We start from the raw sequence: 22895 nt of genomic DNA, 5'->3' as shown, positions 1-22895 counted from the left end.
TGTGTCTTTTTTTTGGTAATTTTGTGTCGTTTTTAAATCATTTTGTGTCTTTTTTTGGTCATTTTTGTCTTTATTGGGTCATTTTGTGTCTTTATAAAATAATTTGGTGGGTTTTTTTTGGTAATTCTGTATCTTTTTTTGGTCCCTTTGTTTCTTTTTTAAAGTAATTTAGTTTTTTTTCAGTCATTTTGTGTCTTTTTTGGGGTCATTTTGTGTCTTTTTTAGTAATTTTGTGTAATTTTGATACTGCCTCCAGCGGCCTCCAGGTAATTTGAGTTTGAGACCCCTGCTGTAAAGGATAGAGATGGTATCATATGTAAAAATAATAAAATAAAATAAAAACACGCTGGGACAACCTGTAAATAATCTTGATTGTTAAACTTAATTTTGATTTGATTTGAGTAGTAACGTGAAAAACATGAGGTCATTCAAATGGTCATGCAGATGTTTACTAAAGTAAAAAAAAAGAAGCTTTTAATTAATCAAGATATCAATCACATAATATGCTTTATGAACTTTATTTGTATGATTTTACAGATCTAGACGATGTTATTTGCTCTTTGGCTAAAGTGTGTCCAAAGAAAAGAAAGTAAACATTTTTTCATCCTTAAAATTTATGACAAAGTTCAATTCAGTTGTACAATTCACACTTACTAAAGCATGGCACCTGTTTACATAGAAAATTCTATTTTTTTTATTCTATTGTATTCATAACTCATATGTACGGTTTGTGTGTTTTTCCTTGTTGCCTTTTAGGGACCTCCTCCCAGGTTCAAATCATTTATCCTCCTTATACTCTATTTACCTAGTTTTTCCTTTTTACCCTGGGTTACTTTTTAACATCAATGGTTACTCATTGGGGAAGTAACATTATTTACTGTTTGAACTGTATTTTCTAACATCCAACCAGGAAGTTTTTTGCCCTAAACCTAGATCAGTGGTTTTGTAGCCTAAATTCTGTCAGACCTGGTCTCAAACAGGACCCAGACAGAGGAATCACAGTTCAGGCAGACTTTATTTATTTCTTCAGCCTCCAACAGAGTGAAACCTAACAGGCTGTTAAAGTTATCTTAGAAAACTACGGAAAAAAAGCAAAACACAAAACAACTAAAAAAACTACTGAAGTCAAAGAACCACTCTGAAAAGGGAGGGAAGAAAAAGCCAGATCTATCCTAGAAACAAAAATCACTCCAAAGTAGTGACTCAGGAATCAGGGAATACACTCAGACCGGTGACTGTGGAAAAATAGTATTAGATTCTTAGGATTTAATTTACTGTGCTGGAAATGTTTAGTTTTTTTAAAATACTGTCTCATAGGCACATGAGCAGACAACCCAACTGCAACTGGCTGTATTCCCAATCAACGTTCCACTGTTTCTTTAAAGCTTCTCTCTTTGTTCTGTAATGTCTGGTTCCTGTTTGTTAATTACATTAACTCGCGACTTCACCTGTAAACTTCCTCCTGTTCTTTGATCATGTAAGACTGAAATTCTATATATAAGTGGGAAAATTTCTTTCGTTGGCAGAGAACGCTGAAGGACTGCACGTAACTAAAGGCTTTGATTAATCACACCGGCTTGCTGCATTTTACATTTTAACGGCAGTGTAGTGATACAGCGTAGTATACACGCGAGATAACGAGAACACGCGATAATCCTGAACGTACAGGAGACCGCAAGATCCCGTGATAAACTGTGTGTATAAAGTAAACAACAACAACAAACAGCTTACTTTGCTTCTCTGACGTGGAAGATCTGTTGATCTGACCATCTATCCTGATAAAAACAATGTGTTATGTCATAAATGATCGTATGCTGTTCCACTTGAACAATCAGTCTTTCATCGTCCATGTCTCCGACCCTCTGAGATCCTTTGATTGATTGATTGCTGATGCCCCCGGTCAAGATCATAGACTGTATATAAATAATGGACGTAGTCACCGTGACGTCACCCATTGGTTTGTAGCCCGTTGTTACACTCGTCGCCATCTTGTTTCCGATACAGGGAGCAGACCATATCTGGACTGTGGAGGAGGAGAGGGATCTGATCACTGACTAAATGGTAAATGGACCTGCACTTATATAGCGCTTTTCTAGTCACTTAGCGACCACTCAAAGCGCTTTACACTACAGACTGCGCTCATTCACCCTGTCACAGGCACAGTCATACTGGTGGCAGAGGCTACCCTAAACGGTCCCACCTGCCACCATTGGGAATTCATTCACACACCGATGTACGCAGCATCGGGGGCAATTTGGGGTTCAGTATCTTGCTCATTGATACTTCGACATGTAGGCTGCCATGGTCAGGGATCGAACCACCAACCCTTCGGTTGGGGGGCCAACCAACTCTACCAACTGAGCCACAGCCGCCCTGACTACAGCCTCTCTACACCTCAACCTGACTGAGAGAAGTCGCTGCTAATTCATGCTAGCATTAACTGGGATGTTAGTTTTGGCTAGCAAAAAACAAAAACAAAACGTAAGTTACTTACCTCAGAAAACTGAGCAGCGACTCCTTGGAGTGTCTGTTAGTCCAACCAAACGCTGAACAAGACATTTTAATGAACAAAACGTTCAAATAAACTGTCATTAAGTGAAAACACAGTGAAAGGGTCAAAGTTACTAGACCAAATCGGTAAACATCCTTTTTTATATCTATATAACGTGATATATAACTTTATTGGCACGTTGCCGTGGATACGCATTGCTCTGCTTGTCTCCTGATGACGGCTCGCCTTGTCAATGACCTGTCAATCAAAGGTAGCCACGGCCCAAATCATATGATTCTTTATCTTCTATTTTCTTCTAAATGGGGCCATTATTTGAACTATTAACATCAAATTGTCTTGAAGAATATTTTTTTACTAGTGATTGAGACCATAGTGTTGTCCTAAATAAAATTCTGAGGTAATAAATCAAGTGAGAAGTTTTCTCATTTTGAACTGAAATGAATGGACTGATTTTTTCTGCAGCCAAACTTAGCTGCTGGAATATTCGATAGAATGCAGCTTAAGGCACTTCCTGGTTTGCCTCCATGCTCAGACAGAGATTGCCGCCTGATTTCATCACGTTAAATGTTTTGACTGAAAATGATCAATGAAAATGGCGCTTGATCATCCAAATGGAGGAAGAGAATGAGTCATTGTAAATTAAGTATTAACTGGCAGTTTCCATCATTCCACATCATCGTTTTCCTGCATCTTGTGGCTCAAAGACAAAACCAGTGTGGCAGTTAACATTATCTTTGTTATCTTTGTTAACTGCCGTACACCAGCATCAGGTTTCATCTGTCTGTCCAACATCCTGGTTCTTGTGTCTTGCTGGAAATTTACCGGTAATACTTTTATTGCAGGTAGTAGCACCACCCATCTTTTTTTGTCTGTCTCCATTATGAAAATTAAAGTAAGCAAAAGTAATGATCCTCATATTGTTGTACTTTCTTTAAGGTATTGAATAGGCTTAGTATGATTCATTCTAAATTCTACTTGTATGAGGTCAGATATGCAGCTTCCTGTTGCATCATCTATGTGCAGCATTAATGCTGCGTTCGATTGCACTCGGATCTCGGAAAGATCCGAGTTTGAAATTCCGACTTCCGAGGTAAATGTGTTTCATTGCTCAACCTTGGAAAACATGCCGGCCACAGCAAATTGATGTTTGTTTGAATGTCTTTCGAGCATTTAGTACATCAGCTACCTAATATGGGAAAAACTATTATATATTTTACACTTTTTCTGTGCTTTTTCGTCCCTACTACGCTCACACAAACTCTTTAATTAACAGAGTGGGAGTGCAAATACCACTACAAAGTAATCCTACACTTTCAGTAACACAAATGTCAAATTAAACGACACATAACAGACTAAATGTTGAAAATAAAGTGACTGTTTGCCTCTCATGGTGTGTGGCGCCATTTTGCTTTGACGTTTTCCACGTATTTCCGACCTACTCGTGCTGCTTGGATCCTACCAGAATTCCCGGAGGTTGGATCTTTTCGAGTTCCCAGTGCAATCGAACGCAGCATATGTCTTGGAGCCGCACATAGACCCATTTTTGTAGTTTTTAGTGTGGGGGACAGAGGCTGTTCAGGGGGAGATAGCAGGTCAACAGAAGATGCCAGATAGAAGTGGTGTGCAACACCTGAAAGCTGAGGATTCATTTAAGTTTTTCTAGTCATAAATCTGTAATAAATATTGTGTTTTGGTTAGGCGTCATTTTAAATTTAAGAGTTTAGAGCATGGGTCTCAAACTCGCGGCCCACGGGCCAATTGCAGCATTCGTGACAATATTTTGTGGCCCCCACCTTGATATGAAAGTTGAATGCTAGTTTTGTATGAATGGCACTTTACCGTGTTGTGTGTGGAAGGTCCCTTTAATTACTTTTTTGGGTAATTTTGTCTTTTTTTATATAATTTTGTGTCTTTTAAAATAATTTTGTGTCTTTTTAAAATAATTTTGTGTCTTTTTTTGGTCATTTTGATACTGCCTTCAGCAGCCCCCAGGTAATTCGAGTTTGAGACCCCTGGTTTAGAGTGTGTAGGTGCATAAAACTTTCTTATGAAAGTATATGAAGGCCATTACCTCGTTCACTTGTGTCTCATAACATTTTGGGTCTTGTTATACAGATTTGGTGAATATTTTTCCTCCATTGGGACGCAATTGATACAAATGTTTAAATATCACTTAAAAATCTGACATAAGGACACTAAGGACACCACCTTGAGGAACACCATAGAAGAAATCCATGCTGTGATTTGGTATCAAATACTTTTGGACTTTTAATAACATTTTGGAGATTTCTGGAAGAATTTCAGCAAATGCTTTTGTTCTACAAACTGCTGAGAAACCTTCTCTTTGATGCTATATCTTGGAAAGCTACACATCCTCTGAATGCTCTATGTCTCTCGTTTGTGGTTGTAAAGTTTTCGTGAGGCTGTGATTACCCTAGAGATCACAGCAGCTTTTTGTATACAGTGAGGTCAAGCTTTAAGAATGGTTTCACTACAATAAAATGCTTCTCTGGGGACTCACATAATCAAACCTGAATAAACATGGCCTCACTGATTCTACAGGAGTCTCAGCTTTGCAGTGATATCCAATTTATGTAATTTAAAGACTGTTTATGGGCCTCAGTATGCAGAAATATTTACACAATAGGCAAAAATAACACATGCACAAAGCAATCAGAGCTGACAGCATGTACGCAGGTGTCAAAGACACATTCTTTTACACTTTCTCTCCTCGGCTTTCACACGGCACAACAGCTTATACAAGTTACAGTCACATGTCTATTGAAACGTCTCTGCTCTTGTGGTTTTGTAACACGATCCCAGAGTGCAGCGGTACTTTCACAGAGCCGATGTCGGGAAAGAGCCACAGAGTACTCTAACCAGTAGTTGAAACACAACTATTTAATTAATGACTGCCAAGACAAATGTACCTAAGGACAAGAACTAATATTTTAAACTAACCCTAGCATCAGTAAATAAGGAAACAAGTAAATAATAGTCTTGAGAATCAGAGCCAAACACAAAAGACGAATAAAGGACAGGGAGGTGCAGGATGCCAGCGGGTCAACAATTACCTGCAGGGAGTGGACAATTAATATATACTGCAACCATTATAAGTATAATTATAATAATAAAATAAGTGCAGTACAGTCACCATTGCAGGGACAACAGAAACTTGTTCACTGTTCACTGAATCTTTTTGTTTTTCTATGTATGATATTAAAGTTACCAAAGTCATTGCTAAAATGACTTTTATTATGACTATTATTATGACTTTAATTATTATTGTCTCTATGGAGAAGCCTTGGACCAGCCTGATCAACACTAAGACCTTGTGCATGTGAAACTATCATTGTTCCAAAAATAGATTTTACACTAAACAGATAAGACACGCAGCAACCAAACCATGACAAACACGATGAATGCTTATCAATCACATGCATCAAAATATAAATACACGCAATAGCTTACTGGCCTACTTAGTGCAGGTGCTGGTAGTGGTTTTATTTAGACCCCAGAGCAGAGACAGAACAACGAAGAGTATGTAGAGGAAAAAAAGGTTTATTTTAACTGCAACAAAACTAAAATTTTGTGAGAGAATCCACAGGTCAGAGGCAAAACTTGACATATCAGCAAAGGGAAGGAATAAGGGGAAACAAAGGCTGGCAGAGCAGGAAGGCACACAGGAGATCAGCAGGAACTAATAATCTGGCACCGTAGTAGAGTCAGGACAATGAGTGATAGACATCAGGTGTGCTGCAATCAGATGCAATGGAGGAAAACCAGCCACGTGCCCCTGCCACATTCATGCACTGCCGTCGGGGACAAAAAAACCCTCACACTACTGGAGTTGTCCTTCTGCCACAGCAGCAGTATGAGAGATAAAGTACCCGATCACACAATCACCTGCACTTATCTAGTCATTATTCATTATCACTGGCCGGGCGGCCAAATATGTTCACGTCAACATGTGACACTCCAGATCAGCCATTCTCAACCTTGGGGTCCCGACCTAATGTTCTTCCACCTGTGTACAGAAGTCAGTTAACAACACTTTTTTACTTAAAATAGCAACGTCAACTTTTGGTTTCACACACAAAACAAACACAGATGGTCTGGGTCAAAGCCTGAGGATGGTTTGATTAGGTTGTCACGATACTAAAATTTTCAACTCGATACCGATACTCAGAAATACTCGATACCATTTTCGATACCACAAGGATAAAAACAAAGACCCCAAATTTTAACAGAAATATTTTTATTAACAAGAAAAATGCAACATGTTAAAAATAACAGAACCACAGGTTAAATATTTATAATAAAAAACAGTTGTGCAAAAAGAAACTGCAACTATGGTAATAAGCTTCAGGTCTGAGGTAGTGCAAAAAATAAATAAATACAATAAACAATAACAATTAGAACAATATTTTGAGGTTGTATGCTGTGCACAATATTAGACAAGCTTGATAACAAAAAACAATAACTGAACTTAAGTGTTCATTACTTGGCTAGGTATCGATACTTTTGAAAATGAGTATCGTATCCAGATGCTTTTTTGAGTATCGATATTTTTGAAAACCCTAGGTTTTACCCTCTGCCACCCCTCCTGCCTGCCTCAAACGGACTTTCACGCTCTTTATACCACAGTTGGTTAGGTTCATGATACGGAGCCTGAAGGGGTCCTTGTGTATCTCACGCTGGAGGGCACTGAGCACACACACATTGGTAATGACAAGAGGTTGCCAAAAACAGTCTTCAGCATCAAAAACAATCTCATTGTGTCTAGGAATTTCAACAATGTTGTTTTTGCAGGAAGTAGTGAATTATTCAGGTCATGAGGCTGGAGTGGTGGAGTCATCTTACCTTAAACATTTCTTAACCAAAGTTTATTAGTCATAATTGTGTCTTATTTGTGACATATTTTTTGTCTTAACGTTACCATTTTAGAGTAAAAGTAACCTTTTCATTGAACGTAATCGAAGCCTTTAAATCATTCAACACTGGCAGAAACAGAGCGTACACTCTGTCAAAATGTATTCTGATCAACCTTTAATTATCTGATTATAGCCTCTGACTGAGGGTAGGACATTAATTCTCACATTTGTGCAGTACCTCTTAGGAATGATAATCATCACTTCCAATTAAAGCTGAAAAAGGTTAACCGGAATGACCTGTTCTGACAAATGACAGTGTGGGAGGGACTTTAAACTCTTGTGTCTTTTAAGAGGAATGTTTTGATCACATTCACACAGCTGCTGTCAAGGAGTATCCGTGAGTAACCTGTGCAGGTAAGACCTCATTTATATTAAACAAATAGTGGAGAGTAAGAATAAATACAATGAGATCTCAATGTGCTTCAAATTAAGCTGACAGTATATATACAATATTTTTCAAAAAGGGAAATTGCTGGAGGTAAAGCTGTCAAAATGCTCACAAAATGTAACTAAAATATAGACTCATGCTGGGCTTACACCAAAAGATTTCCACTGTCCAGGACTAAAAATGTCTTTAGTAAATCTAGGAGTTTTACTGGAGTCATCTCCATGGTTAAGTTTAAGGTAGTAATCTGCTCTGTTTCATATCAGTCTTTTCCTAGTCTTGGGTTTGAGATCATATCAAACATGTCACGTGTCACACACAGTGACCAGACCAGGCAGTAAAACCACTTCAACAGGAAAAAATCACAATAATGTTAGTAAGCTCAGTCCTCAATAAAAATATATGATGTCATATATTTAGATGATTCTTAGTAAAGAGAAGACCCAGTTAAAATGTATAAATAAAAGTATACATAAATAAGTGATAAATAATCGATGATTAATGTATGATTAACTAAATAAAAGTTGATAGAGCTGATGATTATAATTATTCAATTTAACACATTATAATTAAATAGGACATACATGTAAATCATGAATTAATTTCTACATTTTCCTTTCCTTTATTCTTCCTTATAACTTTTCATGTCAGAAAAACAGAAACCCCTTTTCAGCTTTGTGAGGGGGCATTTTGATGCATATTCTCTTCTTTTTGTTTTTCAACACAAACATTTTGTAAGTTTTTACTAAGTGCATGTTAGGAAAAAATGCTAAAAGAATCTAGTTGTAGTCTTGTAAATAGTTACCCTGCAAGATTCACAGTCTTTGTAAAATCTCAGTGTGAGACTAGGCTGGGACTAAAAACTCTAAACACTTGTCTTTAGATGTGAGCAGGTGTGAGCTGATAGTTTTCCAGGAGTCTTTTCCAAATCTTTTCAAACTCTTCTGATGTATAGGTTGCATTAGTGTAAGATTTTGTGAATTTAAATGAGTGACCAACCTTTATACTTTTAACACAGCACAGGACTAGAAACACAAATATTGCTATGTTTTTGTTCATAAGGTACTTTTTTCTTTACAAAACCCTTTCATGGATTTTAAGTGGATTTTTATGTTTCTATTGGAATATTAGTTAAGGTTCAAATTGTTTGGCACTGACACCAACTATCAGGACAATCTGACACTCCCACTTTAATGGGTAGATAATTAACAGATTGGGTTTCATCTGGGATTTTTCCTGTACAGCAACATTCTTTCACTGTACATCAAGTCACAGCTGTTTGGCCTAAACTAAAGCATTTTATTTTACAAAAAAGTTTGGGTGAAATTGAAAAATAAATACCTGCACAAAACCTTTTGGATATTTTTATTTTATTGAAGATTTTAGGTTTTGGGGTTTGAGCTGCTGCAGTAGTAGGCAACTTTTTTTCCGGTATCCTTTTTGGGACATGGCAGGTAGCACAGAGTGGTTCTGACGTATAGATTCTAGTGTCGTCTGCATACACAGATTCAATGTTCTTTTTTGTTGTGTTTTAGCAACGTTTTGTCTTCTATGAACCTATCTGCAAAGTTAATCGTTAAAGTACCTTGAATACACTCTACCTGTCTTTTTCTTTTGACATATGAAATTAAATGTTGTCTGCAATTATTTTTTTATGTAGTGGCACTATATAGAAGTTGTATCTGTACTAAAAACATGTTTCTCAGTTTTAGTCCCTTAAATCACCTTAAATACGTACCCCCACACTACCTGTTCTTACTGCAAGTAGTTTATTTAGTTTTCCAGCAACAGAATAGTCACAACCTGGCTGTAGGTAGATCTTTTACCCCGTGTCAGCTGGGTTCTCACCGGGTACTCCGGCTTCCTCCCACAGTCCAAAAACATGCAGCTTAGGTTTAATTGGTGACTCTAAATTGTCCGTAGGTGTCAATGAGAGCATGATTGTCTGTCTCTATGTGTCAGCCCTGTGATAGTCTGGCAACCTGTCCAGGGTGTACTCGCCTCTCGCCCAATGTCAGCTGGGATCGACTCCAGCCCCTCGTGACCCGAGTTCGGATCAGCAGTTAGGGATAATAGATGAATTATGCATACTCTCTTAATTGTTTCTGTAATAATTATATAAAACTTAAACGGATTGGCCCCAGCGTATTTAGCTGAACTCATACATGTTCACAGACCGACCAGAGCTCTAAGGTCTGCAAATGACTCATACCTGGATGTGCCTAAATAAAGACTAAAAACTAAAGGCGATCGATCTTTTACAGTGGTTGCCCCTAAGCTGTGGAACGTCAGAGTCACAGGCTTATGACATTTTAAAATCTTCTCTTAAAACTCACTTTTTCTCCCAGAGAACCTGTGTGAGAAGAAAGTTGTTTTTGCGTGCTGTTTATCTCATATCATATATTACTTGATGTAATTGTGTTTTTTATCTTTGATTTTATTGTTATTCATTTATGTATATTTTGATTATTGATTTGATTTAGATTTTTTTGATTTATGTAAAGCACTTTGGTCAACCTTGGTTGTGTATAAGGTGCTCTACAAATAAACGTCTACAAATGAACTGCAAAAACAACAGCAACAAGTAATTAGAACTTGTGTGTTATTATAACAATTACCTAGTTTTTAATTAGGACACAGGCAGTCATAAAGTTTATACCTGATGTTTTCATCCAAGGCTGTAATCAATCAGCTATTAGATGTCTGAATAATGACTCACTATTTATATGCTATTCACAAATGTTGATCCTTGGTAAATACAAATTGTAATGATGGTAGTTAACTATTAACAAGTTATTACACAATCATTTTATATGTATCCCTCTCTTTTGAACTGCATAAGCAAACAAAAGCTAATTATATACACCCAGCAAATGCCGTGTGTTGTTTTCCATGTTTCCATGTTTTATTCCTGAAATGAGTTACAAAATGAAACGAAAATATGGTAAAGATATTGACAAGGGTAGAAATAATAATTTTGACAACTGACAATATTTACTAGCTTTGTTGCCCCCTTTTACCTGTGAGGTGTTGGATCACCCATTTCCAGGGCTAGCTGTCAAAAAGGCTGTAAAATGAGAGGTTTTTTAGCAGCAGTCTGGTGTGGATGAAAATACTTGGTTTTGTTCACAGGCGTCCCCAGACTTCAGACAAAATGAGAGTTCCTTGTGCCTTAAGAAACAACAAATAAGATTAAAAGATTTTTGACATTAAATATTTAATTTGTTTTAACTTATCTCCAAATTTAAGTCCCCTGTTTTTTGACAAATAAAGTCAAATTATGTCTGTAAATAATTACATTTAACTTTCTTTTTGTTGTTTTTGTTGTTGTTGTATTAGTATAGAGACATTTTATTTTGGAATTTGAACATATTTCCAAAGTTAAGTCCCTAAAGTACCTTAAATATATGCCCACTTTACCCGTTTTCTTATTTTTTTATTTTGACGTATAGATTACAGTGTTGCCTGCCTACAATGATAAAGTTTTCTTTTTGTTGTTGTTATATTCATATCAAGATTTTTTATTTCTAATTTGAACTCATTTCCAAACCTTAGTTACGGTCAAAGTTACAGTCGCCCATAAAGTTGGAATAAAATATGTAATTTTTGCATCTCTCCATTAAATGATTGTGACAATGTAATTTGTTATTGGCAGAAGTGTATATCTTCTCCGAACATCATTAATCAATCTCTTCCAAACATATCACAATGACAATGAAACCACAATTAACAGAGGATTGTGTCTGAAAACAAAATTATTCCAACTTTTTGTTTTTTTATTTAGATGTATAGATTATAGTGTCGTCTGCATGCAATCATATTAAGTTTTCATTTTGTTGTTCTATTCATATCAAGAAGTTTTATTTGTTATTTGAACTTTTTTTCCAAAGTTTAGTCCGCTACTCTACCTTATATATGCCCACTCTACCTGTCTTTTTATTTTTTATTTTGACGTATAGATTCTAGTGTCATCTGCATACACAGATATTAAATGTTCTTTTTTGTTGTGTTTTAGCAACTTTTATGTCTCCTATGAACCTATCTGCAAAGTTTAATACTTAAAGTACCCTGAATACACTCTACCTGTCTTTTTCTTTTGACATATGAAATTAAATGTTGTCTGCATATAAAGACATTTTTTTATGTAGTGTCACTATATAGAAGTTTTATCTGTACTAAAAACATATTTCTCAGTTTTAGTCCCTTAAATCACCTTAAATACGTATCCCCACACTACCTGTTCTTACTGTAAGTAAAGGTGAAGAGTTTACTTAGTTTTCCAGCAACAGAATAGTCACAACCTGGCTGTAGGTAGATCTTTTACCAGTTAATAAATGGATACTACTACCCTGGTAGTCTCCACAATTAAGCGAAGGTATATCATATTTATTTCTATACTTAACAGGTATGTGTTTTAACCTGACAAAACGCTTTTCAAGGGCATTTTGGCATTATGATATGTACAAGAAATCCACACAGGTTGTTTGTAATAAATATTTATTTTTCACTCAGAAACATGGCCTTTGCATTGTCTGAGGAGCAGTTTCGGTGCATCATCTGCCTGGATATCTTCCGCAACCCTGTCTCCATTCCATGTGGGCACAACTTCTGCTTGCGATGCATCAAACGCTTCTGGGAAACAAGACACAAGTCAGAGTGTCCACTGTGCAAAGACACCTTTAAAAACGTCCCAGATCTTAGGATCAACGTAGGCTTAAAAGACATCACTGAGCAATTTAAAAAGTCTGTATACCTTTTTAAACAATGCCTTGCAAAATCAAATATACCTTCTTTTTTTTTTAGCACTATTTGTTCTGTGTTTGAAATTAACCAGACCTGTATTCAATCCACAGATCTATAAAGGGCCAGCGAATGTACAAGCCAGCCCCACCAAAGAGAGATTTGCCAAAACAAAGTTCCATGAATGATGAAGTTCCCTGCAACCACTGCAACGATCACATTGAAAAGGCGGTCAAGTCGTGTCTCGTCTGCCAGGCATCTTACTGCGAAGTTCACCTGGCACCTCATCTAAGGGACCCAGTGTTGACGAAGCACACACTGACGGATCCGGCCACCTTCATCACCAGTCACCTCTGTCCAAGTCACAGCATCCTCCTGGATATGTACTGCAAGACGGACCAGAAACCTATCTGTATTTTATGCAGAGAGAGGAACCACAAATACCACGATATCGTCTCGATAGAGAAGGAGAGCAAGAGGGTCCGGGTGAGGAAAACGATCTAGTGTAACTGTATCCCAAATCGGACACCATTCGGCTAAGATCCTATCAAAATTTTGCATTAACTACTAATATAAATGATCATGTTATGCTTCCAATTAATTAAATGGTGTGAAACTAAAGTCTAACTTCTTATCTTTTGAACCGTATATTGTTTTAACCGTGTACCAGAGTCGGCAAAAGGACGCTAACGCCTGTAAATTAGCCGTGTGCTAGCTGTATAACCCTGTAAAACAATGGGGGCTGCTGAGTTTTTCTGGGGAAATTGGATGTTTCTGGGTAAGCCAAATAAATAACACTTTTATCAACCATCTTTATGAACTCACTCGGACCGTGCTTCTGTCCTTCACAATACAATACAATACAGTAAAAATACAGGTGTACTTTAAGATCGTTGCCTAAGCGTTCTTACTGCTTTCTCTCAACAGATTTACTTTGGTATTGTAATTAATCATGTAAATCTCCAGGTACATGAATGAAATTGCACACGTAGATTGTTAAATATGAATAAATCAATTATACGTACACTGGTGGTGGCGATCTTATTCGAAATTACCGCAAAAACATCGGAAAGTACGGCATCGCAGATGTGTCCGATTTGGGATAAAGTCTCTATACGTCTATCTTTTACTTTGAGATTCCATCGTGATGCTTCCAGCTCTGCCAATTTAATTATTTAATTATTCTTATAGTTGCATTACAGCGTTCCTGCTAATGTATTTGTGTTCACCTTCAACCTTTATAGACTCAGATGAAGAAGAACAAAGCAGAGTTTCAACAGATGGTCTATGCCAGAATCAGAAAGCTGGAGGAGATCAACGCTTCAGCGGAGATGAGCAAAGTAAGTTTTGTATTTTAATGTTTTTAAATGATAAACATGGGCTATAAAAGCTGCTAATGCACAGTTTAAAAAAGACAGTGTGCTGGATTTTTTTCCCTCAATTTAATTCTAGACAGAAACTGGGGGTTCCCCACTGTCATTGTTCTTTCCTTGCGCTTCTTAGTTAAGCCCCTTACATGCACTTTTTCCTGCTCTGGCAATTTATAATTGTAATTTATTTCTAACATAAAATATTATATTATATTATAATCCCTAATGCAAAAGTGTTCCTAAATATAGCACAAAAAACTGACTACAATGCTAGGTAATTGTAGCAACATTAGCAAAGTAGCTGCAGGGATGCTGTTCATACGTTCTGTCGGTCCACCACTCAGATCCAGACTGAAATACCTCAACAAATATATGATGGATTGCCATGAAATTTGGTGCAGACATCCATGGCTCCCCTCAGACTGAATTGTAATAACTTTGGTGATCCTATGACCTTTCTTACTTGGTTTATGACCAAATACCAGCACTTTTTGTTATTTGTTAAGCACTGATTAGCAAACGTTAGCAGGCGGAATGTAAGCATGTTAGCATTTAGTTTAAAGTACAGCTTATTAGAGCCATGGGTGTGGATGTTGACCAAGATCTGTGAAAATGTCTTTGTAAATCTATTTGCATTGCCCTGCAATGCCACTGATCGAAGGGGAAAGTCTCCAATTTTAGCATATATTTTACATTGCATGTCATCCAATCAAGGAATACACTCTTGATGTAATTGCAAAATAATAATTAAATTTAAATCAATGTCTTGTGTAATTATGGTCCAGGCCAAAAGGTAATTTATTTGTCACTGTGTCTCTTATTCAACTTCATCCAGCGAGGGATGCTTTTTTGTTACATTCCTATAATTATTTTACATATTAATTAAAACCCATTTATTCACATTTGCAGATAAACAAAGACAGAGAGATACAATCAAGCGTAAAGGTCACCTCAGCAGTGATAAGCGTCATCGAGAGAAACCAGTCTTCACTCGCCAACGAGGTCGAGCAAAAGCAGGATGCAGTCGAGAAGATGGAGAATGAGCTTGTCAAAGAGCTCAAGCAGGAAATCAATGAACTGCAGAGGAGAAAAGTTGAGCTGCAAAGCCTGGAGGATACTGACGACCTTCTTCATCTCCTACAGGTTAGAAAACACCTTCTATTCAAGTTTTCATCCATGCTCTCTATACCAAAGACAGATTCTGCTCATATTTATGAATAAGTTATTGCTGGGTTTAGGCACCAAAACTACTTTGTTAAGTTTAGAAAAGGTTTATTGTGGGTTAAAATAAGTGACGTATTGTTATGAATCGGTGTTCATATGATATCTTAGGAAATATGATTATTTTATTAAATGTTGTGAAATGGTCAGTTATTAGTTTTAAACAGTTGACAGTCGCTGTTTCTAAACCGGTGGTTAACATTGTGAACTTACGTTACTACTGTACGCAGTTACGTAGGTGACATAGAACATGACGCATCTATGTACAAGTAAATTTACATGTTGACTTAAAATAACCAGTCTTGAGCTTTGGTTTCAGAGGCAACACGAAGCTTTTTCTGATCCATCCACCACTTCTGCCTTCCCTAAACGGACTTTGTCAGACTTTAAACTAAGTTGCCTCACTTCCTCTTTTCCCCTGTCATAATGACTATGGCCACCAGAGGTCGCCACCAAACAACAAATATCAATGTTGGTTGTAAAAACCTGCACCTCCTGGCTCACAATTACTTTAGTTATCTATGAAATAGAGTGAATTAAATGGCTAAAGTATAATTACAAACACCAAAAATGAAATACTTACGTATGGAACTTAGTGATGTTCCTAACTTACAAGTTAATTTGTGAATGTCATTTTTTTTTTTAAAAGTTGGTTCAGAGGAAACACACAGCGGTTTCGTGGGTGAAAGACTTTTTTTGATTTTTTATTGACCCACCAATCTACCAGCACTTCTTCTTTCGCAAACTTTGTCGCTCTTTATACTCTCCAAAGTGCATTAATTTTCATAGGTGTGAATGAGTGAATAAGAACAGTCTGTTTCGCGACTTTCTCTTTCAGAGTTTCCCATCTCTGAACGCTCCATTGTCCACCCGAGACTGGTCTCAGGTCAGAGTCAACTCGGACAGCTACATCGGGACGGTGAGGAGAGCTTTCTCAAAGCTGGTGGACTTGTGCCAAACACTTGAAAAGAATCTGTCTGCAGAAGGTCAGTGGTGATATTGTTGTTTTATTGCTGGTTTGGGATTTCAACCCAGTCTCACGGATCTGCGCAGAAATAACATGACTTTACACTTTCAAATTAAGTGCAATGCATACACAAAAATTCAATTTAGCTAAAGTCGTGTTATTTGTACGCAGACTCAAGAGAAAGGGGTTGGGGTTTCCAAAAACTGGTCAGTCAAATCCTCACATATAGATCTTGTTACTGTCTAAAAGGCGCATCGTGTTTTTTTCATTAGTTTTAGTTTTAATTTCTTTGTCAATTTTTGTTTTCAAATTCAGTTATTTTTAATTCGTTTTTAGAGTGTGTTTGCTAGTTTTAATTCGTTTTTATTTTTTGGAAAATGCTTAGTTTTAGTTTAGTTTTTATTAGTTTTAGTTTTTTTGTAATGGGGTCTTTGTTGGGTGCCAGATTCAATAAGGTCACAATAAATGTTGCTTTTATTTCCTTTGTCTGATCCATCTTAGCCCCAATAAGTTTATTAAGTCATAAAACCAGATAGATGAAATAGATTTCATATCAACCAAAAAAGTTTACCTATGGAAAAAGTTGACAAAGACGAAAACTAAGGACATTTTCACTATAATTTTAGTTAGTTTTGTAACCACACAATACAGTTTTAGTTAGTTACTGTTTTTTTAAAAACTCTCGTTTTCACTTTTTTATTTAAGTTAATGAAAATGTTTTTTCAATTCTAGTTTTCATTATTTCGTTAGTTTTCGTTAACTATAATAACCTTGATCTGTACATTATAAAACTGTCTGTCAGAGTCACAATAACTCTACAGTACATGTACTACATAATTTGGAAGAAGTGTTTCAAAATAAAAACTAACAATTATTTTTTCATTCTTCTTTTGTAGAAATAAGCAAGGCGAGTCAATATGCAGGTATGTTTCTGAATACATTAAATCATCATGTCACACAAATGTCTGATCTGTTTTTAGCTTATTTCTCCTACATAGAAACAAAAACGTCCAGCAACGAGAAAGCAACCATAATCCATAGCTTCCAAGATGTCAATGTAAACATATTAATTACAAAACTTACTATGTATTCTGGGGGCTGCAACTTAGATTATAAAATGCTAAACCCCAAAAACTAACAGCTTTTGTTCACCTATTTTCTCTGTTCATTTTGTATTCTTTGTCTGGAAGTATTGACTATAAAGTCGAGTTGAAGCATGCAGAGAAAAGGACAGAATATTTAAGAAATAATAGTGTGAGTATTGGACTTTTAACTCAATTCAAATTGGCTTTCAAAACAAATAAATTGATTATTATGTTCATGTTTAAACTCTAAAAGGCTCACATGAATCTGTTATTATAAAATCACATTATATAACATAAAAAAGCTCACCTGTATGGAGGATGGAAGCTGCCATAATCTAAAAAATACATACATTACTTGGTAAACAAATTCACATGTAATTAAATTTGACAAAAATAATGTTTAAAAAAATGTATGCATTAATATACATAAAATGTGACATAAATTTATATTTCTAATTGAATTTGCTTCTTTAGTTATTTACCTTTGTATTAATTCCCCTATTTACTTTTTGTTTATTGTTCCATGGTATTCATTTATTTTTTTATTAATTTTAAAATGCATTCATTTAGTTTATTTTCTATCATTATTTATTTTTAAAGTTATTTTTTTAAATTAATTTAATCTTGTATTCCCCGACATTTTCCCCCCATATTGTAATTATTTTTGTATAATTTTCATTTTATTTTATTCCGTACATTTGAGTGTTTATTCATTTTTATCGTATTTTTGGTATAGTTAATGGAATACTAATTTATTTATTGAGTTATGAAATAATAAATTAAATTTAAAAAAATGTTAATTAATCTTTTTTATTTTGGCAGCTTCCATCCTCCATACTTTTGCGGTTTTATGTGATTCCAATTTGGTATTTTGGTAAAACCTTACCATAATTTAATCTCTCTCACCAATTCCTTCATTCTTTCTTCCTCCAGAGGAAATAACTCTGGATCCAGTCACTGCTTCCGGCTGGCTGTGTCTGTCTTCAGATGGAAAACAGGTAAAGTGTGAATAAATATGTCAGAAATTCGTAGCGTATTGTAGATAATTCCAAGTGGTTCCAGAGCTGTACGGTCAGACTGATGGTCTTGTTGTTGATCCTCAGGTGAGCCTCAGCGTGCAGCAGAAGAAGCCGCCTCCCCCTGACGACCCTCGCAGGTTCGACTCCTGCGTCTCCGTTCTGGGGAAACAGAACTTCACCCTTGGGAAACATTTCTGGGTGGTTCAGGTACGAGCTCAAACCTTCAGTTTGGTGATCCAAATCGTTCAAGGATTACTTGATTCTCTTACTTGAGTCTTAAAAACATGACTATTTTAAAAAGTTGTCAGTTCTATTAATGGTGACTTTTTACATTACATTACATTACATGTCATTTAGCAGACGCTTTTGTCCAAAGCGACTTACAATAAGTACATTCAACCTGATGGTACTAGACATAGACCACAGGAATCAAGTAAGTACATAACTTTAAGAGCTAACTGTCATTGCTAAGGAGTGCTATATGTTAAGGAAGAAAAGAAGAGAAAAGAATAAGATTTTTTTTTTTTTTTTTAAATATATATATGTGTTAGGTGACCATGGCTTAACCGAGGTATTGTTGGAAGAGATAGGTCTTGAGCCTGCGGCGGAAGATGTACAGGCTGTCTGAGGTCCTGATGTCGGTGGGGAGCTCGTTCCACCATTTGGGAGCCAAGACAGAGAAAAGTCTGGAAGTGGTTTTGAGGCGAGTTGACCCACGCAGGGTGGGAGTCGCCAGCTGTTTGGCTGATGCAGAGCGGAGAGGACGGGCAGGGGTGTAGAGTTTGACAAGGTCCTGGATGTAAGTAGGACCTGAACCGTTAGCAGCAGAGTACGCCAGAGCTAGAGTCTTGAAGCGTATCAGCCACTGGTAGCCAGTGGAGGGAGCGGAGGAGGGGTGTTGTGTGTGAAAATTTGGGAAGATTGAAGACCAATCGAGCAGCTGCATTCTGGATGAGTTGTAGAGGTCGGATGGCTTTGGCAGGCAGACCTGCCATGAGGGAGTTGCAGTACTTAATTAATATTTTTATTTTATTTTTATCATTCTCTTTTATTTACAATGAAAATAAAAGATGAGTCAGTGTATCATCACGGAATCCCGCATCAGCCGGCTTTTGGCTTACATTAAATCAAAATTTAACATTAACTACTAATATAAATGATCATGTTATGTTTTCAATTATTGAAATAGAGTTAAACTGGTTAAACAAAACTTACTGTGGGGGCCAAGGAGGGGCCAGTGTTTAATCAGACGGGCACATTAGCATATTAAAAAATGGCAAAGATGATATTTAAGCATTCAAAAACGTTATTTTAGCTTATTTAAACATCTCATTTAAGTATATTTGGAAGATACAAATACATTGATTTAAATAATGAGACTCGCCAACAATAACTCATTTTTGTGCGCAATCACTTTTTTTATTTTGAAAGTGCAGTACAGTCAGGATGATCTTTATATAATATAATATACAATATTTTATTGCACAATTAAACTACTATACAATGTACACATTCTGGGTTCCTTTTGTGTACAATGAGATATTGTTTGAACAAAAAAAAAAAGTTAGAATTGTTCCATTGTTCATCGTTAAATAAATTGACCATTTTATTATTAATTTGACACAGAGGCCACAGCAGGGGCCAAAGGCCTCTTCACCGGGGCAGTGGCCCCTGTAGGACCGCCACTGCTCTGAGGCTGTGGTCAGCTTGTGATTAGGCAAAATGAGTTTGTTTCTCTAAATCTCTCTTCTGCACTTTGTGTTTCAGGTTGCAGATAAAACAGACTGGGACCTCGGCGTGGCGCGGGAGTCCATCAACAGGAAGGGCGCCATCACGGTGCGTCCCGACAGCGGTTACTGGGCGATCTGCAGGCGAAAAGGGGGCAGCCTCAGCGCCTGCGCCGGGCCCTCCGTCCCCCTCTTCCTCGAGGAAAACCCCAAGAAAGTCGGCGTGTTCCTGAACTACGAAGAAGGGCTGGTGTCCTTCTACGACTTCGAAGCAAAGACTCACATTTACACGTACAGCGAGTGTAACTTCACCGAGCCTCTGTACCCGTACCTGAACCCCTGTCTCCATGACAACGGGAAGAACATCGCCCCGCTGGTCATCTGTCCGGTGGAGGTTGAGCACGCTGAAGAGGCTGCAGCGTTTTGAGCAGAAGTCCACAAATTAGTTTCTATATTCCTGAATGCCCTGCTTAGCCTGCTGCTCCCACGAAAATGGATGGATGGATGGATGGATGACACAGAATTTTTGTTTTTTGACTAAATGCATGTATACATTAGGAAAAGATCATTTGGCTTGACCAAAAAAATATGTAAAATGACCAAAAAAGACATAACATGACCAAAAAAGTTTTAAAATGACCAAAAAAGAACTAAAATGACCAAAAAAGTTGTAAATAGAATAGGATAGAATAGCCTTTACTGTCATTGTACATAGCACAACGAAATTACAGTGCAACTCTCATAGTGCATAAATCTAATTAAGAACAACACCACACAAACACTTAAGGACAATACGGTATAGAGGTATGAAAAGTATAAAATATCACAACAAGAATAAATAATTGAATGGCAAGAAAAAATACTGGATATAGAATAAATAGCTATGTATGTAAAGGAGACAAATGAGGGTGAGTGGTAGCATGTAGAGGTAGTATTTTAGATAATATGAATATAAATATATTGCACTGTAATATTATTGCACTTATACGGTAAGAACAGGACGCAGCAGATATAGAAGACAGGTGAAGGTCGTGTGTGGATCTAATCTAAAATGATCAAAATAAGACATAAAATGACCAAAAGACGTCAAATGACCCCAAAAAGTTGTAAAATGACAATAGAAGACTTAAAATTACCAAAAACAAGAAGTAAAATGACAAAAAAAAAGACGTCAAATGACAAAAAAAGACACAAAAAGACCAAAAAATAATACTTAGAATGACCAAAAAAAGACACAAAATGATCACGTTTCCGTTTACGAGCTGTTTGTGTTAAAGAGTTGTAACTGTTTCTGGCAATTTGTTTTGCTTTTGTGACTTGTCAGCTGTTAAACTGTTAATTGCCAGACCTCATCGACAGCTGACAAATGCTGCTAATTAGCAATCATCTTCATGTAAATATTTTTGTTGCTAATAACACATTTTAATGCGCATTTTGAAGATTTGCATGACAAAAGTTTGATGGAAACACCAAAATTCGATAAATCTTTCAAAAATGAGGTAAAAGTTTTTACGCTTTAGTGCAGTGGTTTTTTTGTCTTTTTCAAAAGATAGTTAATGCACTAAATGGGAGATGTAAACGTTTTTTCCGACATAGTTCTGACGTAGTGAACATTTAAGTCACATGACTGATCAGGGGCCGGATTCACAAAAGTGAAAACTTAAGAAAATTCTTAAGAAAAAAAAAAAAATTCCGAAGAATGTTCTTAAATGCTATTCACCATTTTGTTCTTAAGAATGGTTGTATGTCTTAGGAACTTCTCAGTTTTCTCACTTAGGAAGTTTTTAGATTTTTTACTTAAGATCACGCGCCAAAATAACAATTGCAGGCCTCGGGAGCCTATATTGTCTAATTAAGACTTTTGCTCCTGACATTTTCTGAATTCAGTTGATGATCGCTGCTCATGAACAAGTGAGGAACATTTGTACATAAAGTAGTGTGGGTTTATTCTGGGCATTGATTATTTTAGGGTTCTAGTTATTTTAAACCCTAATATAACCTTTTTTTCTTAAAGTTTTTATATTAAGTAATGTGCTCGAATTTACTTTTTGAATTACTTACATTTGTGAAGATCAATATTTTTTTATCTGAGGGTGTAAGATTTCAATGTACATAAGACTGTATGTATTTTTACTGAATAAATAAATAAATGTTATAAAACAAGATCATCAAGCTCTTTGAATGGACATTAAAGGAAAAAACTGTTTTATTATGAACAAAAACATCTAAACAAGGACACAAGTCAATGAAAAAAAAACATTTTCATTCGTCTCACACACAATAATACACAGTATAAATGTAAAATATATATAAAAAATAGTTTTAAAATGTATTTTAAAATAATACTATGCAGTAAAATAATGAATTGTATTGTAATATTGTAAAATATTGTACCAAATAAACAAGAAAACAATACATAACAAATTGATATTTATATATTTTTATTTGTCAAATTTTAATTGTTTTTTGTCTGTCTTGTTTTGGTCTCACCCATATAAAATATAGGTGAGACACTATGGGCAAAAGCATATTTTTTTTATTCATGGGTCAATTAAAGACATCTATATGGCTATTTTGCTTCCATAACATCTACATTTTTTTTAGTTTAGTGCAGTGGTCGGCAACATTTCCTAATAAAAGAGCCATTGTTGGCCAAATAAGGGAAAAAAATCTCGGAATGGAGCCACAAATTTATTTATTTATTTATTTGCCTTAAAATGAAGATAAAAACAGCCTTAATTGAAGCCTACTAACGTTAGTAATAGGTCACAATGAGCAGTTATTAAAATGTTTTTCTCAGAATGCAGTGAGGAAGCTAACCTGGTAAGGGAAACTCAAAACTAGACTTGAAGTTGGCTAAATTTAGAGGTTAAGGTGCCGGGCCGTAGACATTTATAAGCTATGATGCACATTTTAGTTGACTGAAATGTTAAAA

The 22895-nt window shown here is 36.1% G+C and overlaps 1 protein-coding gene across 1 annotated transcript; it reads left to right on the top strand.

Moving 5' to 3' along the window:
- The first annotated feature begins 7780 nt into the window (after positions 1-7780).
- On the top strand, positions 7781-22123 carry LOC131989033 (E3 ubiquitin-protein ligase TRIM21-like). Its single transcript, XM_059354199.1, has 10 exons — positions 7781-7800; positions 12344-12574; positions 12685-13057; positions 13816-13911; positions 14851-15084; positions 16001-16148; positions 17026-17052; positions 18148-18212; positions 18318-18440; positions 20001-22123. The coding sequence occupies exons 2-10, from the start codon at positions 12348-12350 to the stop codon at positions 20385-20387; spliced, it is 1680 nt and encodes a 559-aa protein (XP_059210182.1). The 5' UTR covers positions 7781-7800; positions 12344-12347; the 3' UTR covers positions 20388-22123.
- Positions 22124-22895: the final 772 nt, after the last annotated feature.

The sequence above is a fragment of the Centropristis striata genome, chromosome 17 (assembly GCF_030273125.1).
Source record: "Centropristis striata isolate RG_2023a ecotype Rhode Island chromosome 17, C.striata_1.0, whole genome shotgun sequence".
Taxonomy (NCBI): Eukaryota; Metazoa; Chordata; class Actinopteri; order Perciformes; family Serranidae; genus Centropristis; species Centropristis striata.
This window is presented reverse-complemented; position numbering and strand designations above follow the sequence as displayed.

What these genes read in the sequence shown, in the direction of transcription:
- LOC131989033 (XM_059354199.1), top strand. Translation starts at nt 12,348, where the DNA reads ATGGCCTTTGCATTGTCTGAGGAGCAGTTTCGGTGCATCATCTGCCTG. An exon ending in ATCACTGAGCAATTTAAAAA is followed by an intron (nt 12,575 to 12,684) that starts GTCTGTATACCT and finishes TTCAATCCACAG; the next exon opens with ATCTATAAAGGGCCAGCGAA. An exon ending in AGGAGAGCAAGAGGGTCCGG is followed by an intron (nt 13,058 to 13,815) that starts GTGAGGAAAACG and finishes CAACCTTTATAG; the next exon opens with ACTCAGATGAAGAAGAACAA.